The following is an 11,743-nucleotide window of genomic DNA, read 5'->3' as shown; positions in this document are numbered from 1 at the left end:
CACCTATGAATGTGGCCTACTATGTGACTATTTCTCTTTAAAAATGACTTAAAGCACACATAATAGTTGACACATGATGAGTAGCTATTCACTAATTAGATTTCTGTCTTGAATAGTGATACTTAGGAGAGGTAAGTGTGGAGTCATCTGGATATATACATAAATCCCAGACCGATGAGACACATGACATCACAAGCAAAGGCTTGAAGGTATGAAAGAAAACACACAAAAAGGGGGTAGCACTACAGGTGATCAAAGGTTAGCATAGGCGCTCCTTCTACCATGGAAACTATCTTGGAGAGATAGAGATATTGCCCACTTGACTGCACCCTATCTGATAATCTCATTACTATTATCTTATAACTAGATGATGCATTAGTTTCAAACGCTAATTGCTCCCTCAGAGCCATCATTGAGTCCAAAATAGGGCTTAAGTGGGGTCTGAAAAAACTTCCAAGGAAGCAATCCAGGGAGAGTACGTGCAGGTCTTGATGGTGCAAACCCTATGAGACTCGATTCTTTATAGAAGGAGACCTGACACGCCTTTAGCTGGAGCACTCTGTGCTCTGCCGAGAAGCAGTAACTGTCAGGTCTCATAACCACACTGGAAAACTTGACTGTGCTCTCAGGTAGATGGTGAGAGCGTCCACACTGCAGCTCTTATATGACAATGAGCTCCAGCTCCACACAGAGGGTCCTTCCTGGTCCTTGCAGACTTCTTTTTCCTAGAAAGGCCTTCTTATAGCATCATCCAGTGTCAAGATGTCTGATCATAGGCCTCGGACAGCCTTTGCTGATCTGGAACTGATGATCCAGATTGAACAGAAATTTGCACGGCTCAGAGATAGTGCTCATGTGGCTAGAAGTAGGAACAAGAAGGCCGTGGTCAGCAGCATTTCCCCTCCATAATGCCACTGTTTCTCTCTTTGCCATCTTGGGTTTTGCTCAGTTCTAGGGCGATAGGTGAGTTACTCATTTTGGCGTGGCCATTCTATTTAGATATGTGTTGAAGTGGCACCTGCCACAGGTTATGATTGGAATCCGCATGGTGAATGTGTCTCTTTAACTTCCAAGTTCCCACATTGGGGTTGATATTCAGGTATAGTGTCAAAGGTAAGACATAAGCCCGTTGTGTGATTTTAAAAACTAAATTAGATGTTAACTGGATGTGCTCTAATGTCAAGCCTGGAAATGACCAGGAAGAAGTCAAATGGGATCCCTTTCCTACCTTAGTATGAAATGATGATACCAACCCATCTAGAAGGGTATCCTTGCCTAACGATGGGACAGGCTGTCCTTAAAAAGACAGGCAAACAGAAGGCAGTGTTCCTGGTGGTGAAGGGCGTGGACAATAGCATGAAAAAGATTTGTCTTAGCTGTGCCATGACCTTCTTTGTCATTGTAGGCAACTTGCTTTTTGTAGGTTTTGTTTCCTGATTGGTAGATGGCAATAGTAGTCATAGTTTCTTCTTACAGGTTTATTTTTAAAACCTGTCATATTTTTAAAGTGTTAAGCCCAGTCCGTGGTACACAGCAAATAGTCATTAAATAACATACAAATCATTGCATGCACCTATGTAGCATAAGTATTGGTATTGGTATTGGTATTGGTATTGGTTTTGGTATTGGTATTCGTATTCGTATTCGTATTCGTATTGGTATGTGTTATCAGAGGAGGAGATCTCCATGCTGCCAGACCCTATGTCCTGCTCTTGACTTGCTGCATCTTCCTCAGTAGAGCTGTTCTTTGACCTTCTACCTATGGTCCCAGTATTTCTTTCTTCATCACAGGAACATGAATTCGGTGCCTTCCTTGCTGCTACTATTTCTTTTACATAGCATCTCAAATTTTCCTCAAATGCTCTTAGAAAATGTTAAAAGGACTAGAAAAACCAGAGCAGCATCTCCTGATATATTTGGAAATATTAAATCTCCCAGTTCCGGGGAGGATATAATCTGGAAATGATATGATCTAAGGTTATTCAATAGTGTTGTTTAATAAGGCACCTATTTGCAAATAATTATACACTACCAACATTAAAGAAAAGCACATAAAGAAATTTTAAGATAAAAGAAAGGAAATCTTTTCATTTGGATTTTTTTTTTTTTTTGCCAAGTATTTTCACAGACATTTTAGACACTTTATTATTGTGCTAGGGTATTTTTGTTGTTTTATGATCATTATGATTTTTATTTTATAGGTAATAGAACTATGTCTCTAAAAACATTGTATGACTTATTTAAAGGAGTACAGCTAATAAGTGGCAAAACCAGGGTTTAAATGAAGTGTTCTGATTTCTAATGCCATTTCTTTTCCTGATATTTTTCAGCGGGTATTAAAGAGTACGAGTTTGTTGCTCAGAGATATTGTGACAGTTCCAAATAGAAATATGCCTGAAGGGAGTAAATCCATGAATTAAAGAACTGTAAAAAGGTTTCCCGCTTCACAAGAGAATGTTCTGAATATACTTTAACTCCTGGCCTTGTCATCCAAGACAGCCACCAGACTCCACACACACATTCCTTCCAGGGGTTGGATAGACTGTGGCTCTATCATAAGCATGTCTTACTAACTCGAAGTTTTATACAGACATTGCCATTCCTAGCGGGGCTGGGTTCTGCTTGTTAAAAACACAGCCAAAGCTCTCCTCAGCAAGCAGCTTGGTAATATGCTATTGGTGTTCAGACTTTGGTGTCTCGAGTCCCTTTCAAAGGCCTGACCTGAGCCATGAGGAATGCCTCAGTGGTGACCGAGTTCATCCTGCTGGGCATCCCACACACAGAGGATCTGGAGACCGTGCTCTTTGTCCTGTTTTTGACCTTCTACGTCTTCACTCTTGTGGGAAACCTGCTCATCCTGCTGGCCATTGCCTCCTCCGCTCGACTGCACACCCCCATGTATTTCTTCTTGTGTGAGCTGTCTGTGTGTGACATATTTTTCCCTTCTGTGAGCTCCCCCAAGATGCTCTTCTACCTCTCAGGGTACAGCCGAGCCATCTCCTATGCCGGGTGCGTGTCCCAGCTCTTCTTTTACCATTTCCTGGGCTGCACCGAGTGCTTCCTGTACACGGTGATGGCCTATGACCGCTTCGTGGCCATCTGTCACCCTCTACGCTACCAGGTGATCATGAGCCCCAGGGTGTGTGCCATCCTGGCCTCGGGGACCTCGTTTTTTGGCTGTGTTCAGGCCACCTTTCTAAGCACTCTCACCTTCCAGTTACCCTACTGTGGCCCCAATGAGGTGGACTACTTCTTCTGTGACATCCCCGTGATGCTGAAGCTGGCTTGTGCGGACACCGCAGCCCTGGAGATGGTGGGGTTCATCAGTGTGGGCCTCATGCCCCTCAGCTGCTTTCTTCTCATCCTCGCCTCCTACAGCCGCATTGTCTACTCCATCCTGCAGATCCGCTCCGCTGAGGGCCAACAGCGAGCCTTCTCCACCTGCAGCGCCCACCTCACTGCCATCCTACTTTCCTTCATGCCAGTGGTCCTCATCTACTTAAGACCAACACCAGATCCCTGGCTGGATGCAACGGTTCAGGTTCTGAATAACCTGGTCACCCCTATGCTGAACCCCTTGATCTACAGCCTCAGGAACAAGGAGGTAAAATCATCTCTGAGGAAAGTCCTGCATCAACTGGGCTTTCTTCCTGAGCACTTGTAGTGAAAGAACAGTAGCCAACAATTGAAGTACAATTACAAGTTATAAACTATTTTAATATGCTTCTCACAAATATCTCTTTAAATGGGAGAGTCCAGATATTAGGATTTGCCTCCATTGTACAATATGGGCACTAGGATTCAAAGAGTTCAAGTGGGTTGAACGTGAAGCATATGTAAGGACTGATGGCAGAATGACTTCTACCTCTTGGCTGGCTTTCTGAGTCTGGGGCCTGTGCTTTCTCCAGGACATCATATTGCTGATGAGGTGGAAAGGAGCCTGCCACAGCAGGCAGAATAACCTGCACCTTCTGCTTCTCAAGCTTTATTTTCTTTGTCCACCTGCACCCTTTTGTCCTCTTCTTTGTCCTCCTCACCCTGACACTCTATCCTGGCTGCGTTATTGTCTCCTCAAATGCCTGAACTGAATAAACCCTCATTGTATTGGTCTACACATTGTTGTAAAAAAATGGAGTTGTGGAAAGAGAATGACTTGTAGCAGGGGCCTGAGGCAAGTTTCTTCTGAGTGAAGCAAAGGCACTGGTGGCCTGCTGTCACCCAGAAACTCTATGTGTTGGGTTTTGACCTGGAAGCAGGCCCTGGCTGTATCAAGTTTATTTACATGTAGAGGTGCAGCATGGCAATGAGAATGTGGGAAGGGCAGGTGGGGAAATTCGTGGGATGGTGACTGTGATCTGATGCCACATTAGAAAATCCGGACTTGGCTTTGCATTTCTCAGTCCAACCAGGGGGCCATTCTGGGTTCAAGCGGTCATTGTTTGTGTCTGGTTTCCGTTTCAGTGAAAAGGTGTGACATTGTTCCCCATTCCTTCATCTCTCTCTCTCTCTCTCTCTCTCTCTCTCTCTCTCTCTCTCTCTCTCTCTCTCTTTTGCCTGAAATACGCTAAGAAGAACAATAATGCGCTGTTCCAATGCAGTGCGCTATTGTGTTTATGACTGGAATTCATTGAGAATCCTAGCACACTTGAGGCATGTGGAATAAACTATTGCAATTTATTCTCATAGTGAAGTTGAGAGGGAAGGAAACTGAGAAGAGGATGATGGGAAAGGAAGGGACAGGGGTGGAGACCAGTTTGTCTGTCCTTCTCAGCATCAGAGAGCAACCCAGGAATCTGCCAGGCCTACCAGCACTGCTGTACCTGTGCCTCCAACCAGTGTGGGGAGCCAGCACATGCTCCTGCAGGGGAGACAGACTCCCTCCTGCCCCTTGTCTTACATGCCTCCAAGCCTTCTCAGCCTGATTCTCCTTGTTTCTCAGGAAACAAGAGCTTGGAGAAGGAGGTGGCAATGCATCTCTAGTTATTTCACATGTCGTGGGTCCCTGCTGGAGCCTAAGTCCACCTGAAGATCTCCTCCCATTCCTTAATTTCCTGGTGGGAGCTGCTCAGATGGTCCAAATAGAACAGTTTTTTAAGAATAAAAGATGCGATCCAGTTCCTTTTCATTTTCACTCAGACAGAGGTCATTTGGTGAGAAACTTTGTGCTATGGGTCGGGAATGCAAAGATGAAGAAGAGGTGATCCTAGCAGAGTGAGTCATAGTCTGCCTGAGAAAAGACACAAATGTGCAGCTGACATCCCATGATAAAGATGTGATATATGGCAGGGAATATGGAATATTTTTTTCTGGGCTGTGGAGGGACCTCACAAAAGAGGTGTTGAGGGTTAAATGCTTTTGTTTGTTCTGTCTTCCCCCCACATACATACCCCATATAGAATGGCTTTTATAGGGAGAAATGTTTTATAGGGAGAAGCATCTCAATATTTTTTTTGTTGGGTTTGTGGGAATGAGACATAATTCCTTGAGTGGGTATCTCAACTATTTACCATCTGTGAGTGAACATTCTTGTAAGAATAATAAAATTAATTTCACCTGGCTCTGGCTGGTTTGGCTCTGTGGATAGAGTATCAGCCTGAGGACTAAAGGTCCTAGGTTTGACTCAGGTCAAGGACACAGGCCTGGGTTGTGTTCTTGATTCCAGCAGGGGGCACGTGTAGGAGGCAACCAATCTCTCTCATCATTGATGTTTCTATCTCTCTCTAATCCCTTCCTCCCTGAAATCAATAAAAATAAATTAAAAAAATTTTTTTAAAGTGTTCATAAAGTTTTTGGATTTTAATGGCTACCATTGTAACCACTATGGTCATATACTGGTACATGATCTATTGTTAATAAGGTTTAATTGAATTATCATCATGAAATTAAATTATCCTCTTGTTATGTTAGGTCAGTGTCATTGAAAACTTTTACAGTATAGATGAAATTATAAAATTTCAGAATTAGTAAGAATTTTAAACATATTTATTTAAAGTGAGAATATCCTTAATTACATACCAGAAGGATGATTCTCTCTACACCTTCCAAGAGCTAGCTACCTCACAAGGTTGCTTACTTCACTGATGTACATGTAGATGTGCATCTAATAATTAAATATTTTCTATCTACATTGAAAATCAATGTGTTACTACCAGGTCTTCCCACAGTTCCTGAGTCTCCACATAGAATAGTGCTTTTCCAGTTTCCGCCAGCCCTTCAGGCATTTGGAGACCATACTCTATCTCTGCTGCTCTTTGACTGCAAACCCAAATCCCTGGGAATTGATAAGATATTGCCTAAAAACAATATGACTTTGAAAATAAAGCGCCAGTCAGTTTCTAGTTATGTCATATGAAGTTATTTATTCTGTTTCTCAGATTTTTTGTAGAATAATACCACCTACGTTATAAAGTTTATTTTGGAGGTTCAATGTAACAACTACTTTTAAAATTTAGCATAATACTTAGCACATGATAAGTGCTGATCAATAAATAATTAATGGAATATGGGCTATTTTGTCCATAATTTTCCTTTTGAGATCATTTACACCCCCTTTCACCTATGAATGTGCCTAGTATGTGACTATTTCTCTTTAAAAATGACTTAAAGCACACATAATAGTTGACACATGATGAGTAGCTATTCACTAATTAGATTTCTGTCTTGAATAGTGATACTTAGGAGAGGTAAGTGTGGAGTCATCTGGATATATACATAATTCCCAGACCGATGAGACACATGACATCACAACCAAAGGCTTGAAGGTATGAAAGAAAACACACAAAAAGGGGGTAGCTCTACAGGTGATCAAATGTTAGCACTGGTGCTCCTACCATGCAAACTATCTTGGAGAGATAGAGATATTGCCCACTTGACTGCACGCTTTCTGATGATCTCATTACTATTACAACTAGATGATGCATTAGTTTCAAACGCTAATTGCTCCCTCAGAGCCATCATTGAGTCCAAAATAGGGCTTAAGTGGGGTCTGAAAAAACTTCCAAGGAAGCAATCCAGGGAGAGTACGTGCAGGTCTTGATGGTGCAAACCCTATGAGACTCGATTCTTTATAGAAGGAGACCTGACACGCCTTTAGCTGGAGCACTCTGTGCTCTGCCGAGAAGCAGTAACTGTCAGGTCTCATAACCACACTGGAAAACTTGACTGTGCTCTCAGGTAGATGGTGAGAGCGTCCACACTGCAGCTCTTATATGACAATGAGCTCCAGCTCCACACAGAGGGTCCTTCCTGGTCCTTGCAGACTTCTTTTTCCTAGAAAGGCCTTCTTATAGCATCATCCAGTGTCAAGATGTCTGATCATAGGCCTCGGACAGCCTTTGCTGATCTGGAACTGATGATCCAGATTGAACAGAAATTTGCACGGCTCAGAGATAGTGCTCATGTGGCTAGAAGTAGGAACAAGAAGGCCGTGGTCAGCAGCATTTCCCCTCCATAATGCCACTGTTTCTCTCTTTTTTCCATCTTGGGTTTTGCTCAGTTCTAGGGCGATAGGTGAGTTACTCATTTTGGCGTGGCCATTCTATTTAGATATGTGTTGAAGTGGCACCTGCCACAGGTTATGATTGGAATCCGCATGGTGAATGTGTCTCTTTAACTTCCAAGTTCCCACATTGGGGTTGATATTCAGGTATAGTGTCAAAGGTAAGACATAAGCCCGTTGTGTGATTTTAAAAACTAAATTAGATGTTAACTGGCTGTGCTCTAATGTCAAGCCTGGAAATGACCAGGAAGAAGTCAAATGGGATCCCTTTCCTACCTAAGTATGAAATGACGATGCCAACCCATCTAGAAGGGTATCCTTGCCTAACGATGGGACAGGCTGTCCTTAAAAAGACAGGCAAACAGAAGGCAGTGTTCCTGGTGGTGAAGGGCGTGGACAATAGCATGAAAAAGATTTGTCTTAGCTGTGCCATGAGCTTGCTTTGTCATTGTAGGCAACTTGCTTTTTGTAGGTTTTGTTTCCTGATTGGTAGATGGCAATAGTAGTCATAGTTTCTTCTTACAGGTTTATTTTTAAAACCTGTCATATTTTTAAAGTGTTAATCCCAGTCCTTGGTACACAGCAAATAGTCATTAAATAACATACAAATCATTGCATGCACCTATGTAGCATAAGTATTGGTATTGGCATTGGTATTGGTATTGGTATTGGTATTCGTATTGGTATTCGTATTCGTATTCGTATTCGTATTGGTATGTGTTATCAGAGGAGGAGATCTCCATGCTGCCAGACCCTATGTCCTGCTCTTGACTTGCTGCATCTTCCTCAGTAGAGCTGTTCTTTGACCTTCTACCTATGGTCCCAGTATTTCTTTCTTCATCACAGGAACATGAATTCGGTGCCTTCCTTGCTGCTACTATTTCTTTTACATAGCATCTCAAATTTGCCTCAAATGCTCTTAGAAAATGTTAAAAGGACCAGAAAAACCAGAGCAGCATCTCCTGATAGATTTGGAAATATTAAATCTCCCAGTTCCGGGGAGGATATAATCTGGAAATGATATGATCTAAGGTTATTCAATAGTGTTGTTTAATAAGGCACCTATTTGCAAATAATTATACACTACCAACATTAAAGAAAAGCACGTAAAGAAATAAATTTTAAGGTAAAAGAAAGGAAATCTTTTCATTTGGATTTTTTTTTTTTTTGCCAAGTATTTTCACAGACATTTTAGAAACTTTATTTTTGTGCTAGGGTATTTTTGTTGTTTATGATCATTATGATTTTTATTTTATAGGCAATAGAACTATGTCTCTAAAAACATTGTATGGCTTATTTAAAGGAGTACAGCTAATAAGTGGCAAAACCAGGGTTTAAATGAAGTGTTCTGATTTCTAATGCCATTTCTTTTCCTGATATTTTTCAGCAGGTATTAAAGAGTACGAGTTTGTTGCTCAGAGATATTGTGACAGTTCCAAATAGAAATATGTCTAAAGTGAGTAAATCCATGAATTAAAGAACTGTAAAAAGTTTTCCCGCTTCACAAGAGAATGTTCTGAATATACTTTAACTCCTGGCCTTGTCATCCAAGACAGCCACCAGACTCCACACACACATTCCTTCAAGGGGTTGGATAGACTGTGGCTCTAACATAAGCATCTCTTACTAACTTGAAGTTTTATACAGACATTGCCATTCCTAGCGGGGCTGGGTTCTGCTTGTTAAAAACACAGCCAAAGCTCTCCTCAGCAAGCAGCTTGGTAATATGCTATTGGTGTTCAGACTTTGGTGTCTCAAGTTCCTTTCCAAGGTCTGGCCAGAGCCATGAGGAATGCCTCAGTGGTGACCGAGTTCATCCTGCTGGGCATCCCACACACAGAGGATCTGGAGACCGTGCTCTTTGTCCTGTTTTTGACCTTCTACGTCTTCACTCTTGTGGGAAACCTGCTCATCCTGCTGGCCATTGCCTCCTCTGCTCGACTGCACACCCCCATGTATTTCTTCTTGTGTGAGCTGTCTGTGTGTGACATATTTTTCCCTTCTGTGAGCTCCCCCAAGATGCTCTTCTACCTCTCAGGGTACAGCCGAGCCATCTCCTATGCCGGCTGCGTGTCCCAGCTCTTCTTTTACCATTTCCTGGGCTGCACCGAGTGCTTCCTGTACACGGTGATGGCCTATGACCGCTTTGTGGCCATCTGTCACCCTCTACGCTACCAGGTGATCATGAGCCCCAGGGTGTGTGCCATCCTGGCCTCGGGGACCTCGTTTTTTGGCTGTGTTCAGGCCACCTTTCTAAGCACTCTCACCTTCCAGTTACCCTACTGTGGCCCCAATGAGGTGGACTACTTCTTCTGTGACATCCCCGTGATGCTGAAGCTGGCTTGTGCGGACACCGCAGCCCTGGAGATGGTGGGGTTCATCAGTGTGGGCCTCATGCCCCTCAGCTGCTTTCTTCTCATCCTCACCTCCTACAGCCGCATTGTCTACTCCATCCTGCAGATCCGCTCCGCCGAGGGCCAACGCCATGCCTTCTCCACCTGCAGCGCCCACCTCACTGCCATCCTACTTTTCTATATGCCAGTGGTCCTCATCTACTTAAGGCCAACGCCAAGCCCCTTGCTGGATGCAACGGTTCAGGTCCTGAATAACCTGGTCACCCCCATGCTGAACCCCTTGATCTATAGCCTCAGGAACAAGGAGGTAAAATCATCTCTGAGGAAAGTCCTGCATCAACTGGGCTTTCTTCCTGAGCACTTGTAGTGAAAGAACAGTAGCCAACAATTGAAGTACAATTACAAGTTATAAACTATTTTTATATGCATCTCACAAATATCTCTTTAAATGGGAGAGTCCAGATATTAGGATTTGCCTCCATTGTACAATATGGGCACTAGGATTCAAAGAGTTCAAGTGGGTTGAAGGTGAAGCATATGTAAGGAGTTATGGGAGAATGACTTCTACCTCTTGGCTGGCTTTCTGAGTCTGGGGCCTGTGCTTTCTCGAGGACATCATATTGCTGATGAGGTGGAAAGGAGCCTGCCACAGCGGGCAGAACAACCTGCACCTTCTGCTTCTCAAGCTTTATTTTCTTTGTCCACCTGCACCCTTTTGTCCTCTTCTTTGTCCTCCTCACCCTGACACTCTATCCTGGCTGCGTTATTGTCTCCTCAAATGCCTGAACTGAATAAACACTCATTGTATTGGTCTACACATTGTTGTAAAAAAATGGAGTTGTGGAAAGAGAATGACTTGTAGCAGGGGCCTGAGGCAAGTTTCTTCTGAGTGAAGCAAAGGCACTGGTGGCCTGCTGTCACCCAGAAACTCTATGTGTTGGGTTTTGACCTGGAAGCAGGCCCTGGCTGTATCAAGTTTATTTACATGTAGAGGTGCAGCATGGCAATGAGAATGTGGGAAGGGCAGGTGGGGAAATTCGTGGGATGGTGACTGTGATCTGATGCCACATTAGAAAATCCGGACTTGGCTTTGCGTTTCTCAGTCCAACCAGGGGCCCATTCTGGGTTCAAGCGGTCATTGTTTGTGTCTGGTTTCCGTTTCAGTGAAAAGGTGTGACATTGTTCCCCATTCCTTCACATGTCTCTCTCTTTCTCTCTCTCTCTTTCTCTCTCTCTCTCTCTCTCTCTCTCTCTCTCTCTCTCTCTCTCTCTCTCTCTCTCTTTTGCCTGAAATACGCTAAGAAGAACAATAATGCGCTGTTCCAATGCAGTGCGCTATTGTGTTTATGACTGGAATTCATTGAGAATCCTAGCACACTTGAGGCATGTGGAATAAACTATTGCAATTTATTCTCATAGTGAAGTTGAGAGGGAAGGAAACTGAGAAGAGGATGATGGGAAAGGAAGGGACAGGGGTGGAGACCAGTTTGTCTCTCCTTCTCAGCATCAGAGAGCAACCCAGGAACCTGCCAGGCCTACCAGCACTGCTGTGCCTGTGCCTCCAGCCAGTGTGGGAAGCCAGCACATGCTCCTGCAGGGGACACAGACTCCCTCCTGCCCCTTGTCTTACATGCCTCCAAGCCTTCTCAGCCTGATTCTCCTTGTTTCTCAGGAAACAAGAGCTTGGAGAAGGAAGTGGCAATGCATCTGCAGTTATTTCCCATGTCGTGGGTCCCTGCTGGAGCCTAAGTCCACCTGAAGATCTCCTCCCATTCCTTAATTTCCTGGTGGGAGCTGCTCAGATGGTCCAAATAGAACAGTTTTTTAAGAATAAAAGATGCGATCCAATTCCTTTTCATTTTCACTCAGACAGAGGTCATTTGGTGAGAAA

The 11,743-nt window shown here is 43.6% G+C and overlaps 2 protein-coding genes across 2 annotated transcripts; both read left to right on the top strand.

Annotated features, from left to right (window-relative positions):
* Positions 1–2,728: 2,728 nt before the first annotated feature.
* LOC118678528 (olfactory receptor 149-like) lies at positions 2,729–3,664 on the top strand. Its single transcript, XM_036354334.1, has one exon. The coding sequence runs from the start codon at positions 2,729–2,731 to the stop codon at positions 3,662–3,664; it is 936 nt and encodes a 311-aa protein (XP_036210227.1).
* Positions 3,665–9,142: 5,478 nt separating this feature from the next.
* On the top strand, positions 9,143–10,639 carry LOC118678509 (olfactory receptor 149-like). Its single transcript, XM_036354303.1, has one exon. It carries the CDS (start codon positions 9,284–9,286, stop codon positions 10,217–10,219), a length of 936 nt encoding a protein of 311 aa, XP_036210196.1. The 5' UTR covers positions 9,143–9,283; the 3' UTR covers positions 10,220–10,639.
* Positions 10,640–11,743: the final 1,104 nt, after the last annotated feature.

This window comes from Myotis myotis, unplaced genomic scaffold (genome assembly GCF_014108235.1).
Source record: "Myotis myotis isolate mMyoMyo1 unplaced genomic scaffold, mMyoMyo1.p scaffold_m19_p_20, whole genome shotgun sequence".
Classification (NCBI taxonomy): Eukaryota; Metazoa; Chordata; class Mammalia; order Chiroptera; family Vespertilionidae; genus Myotis; species Myotis myotis.
Note: the sequence above shows the minus strand (reverse complement) of the source record. Positions and strands in the feature narration are given on the sequence as shown.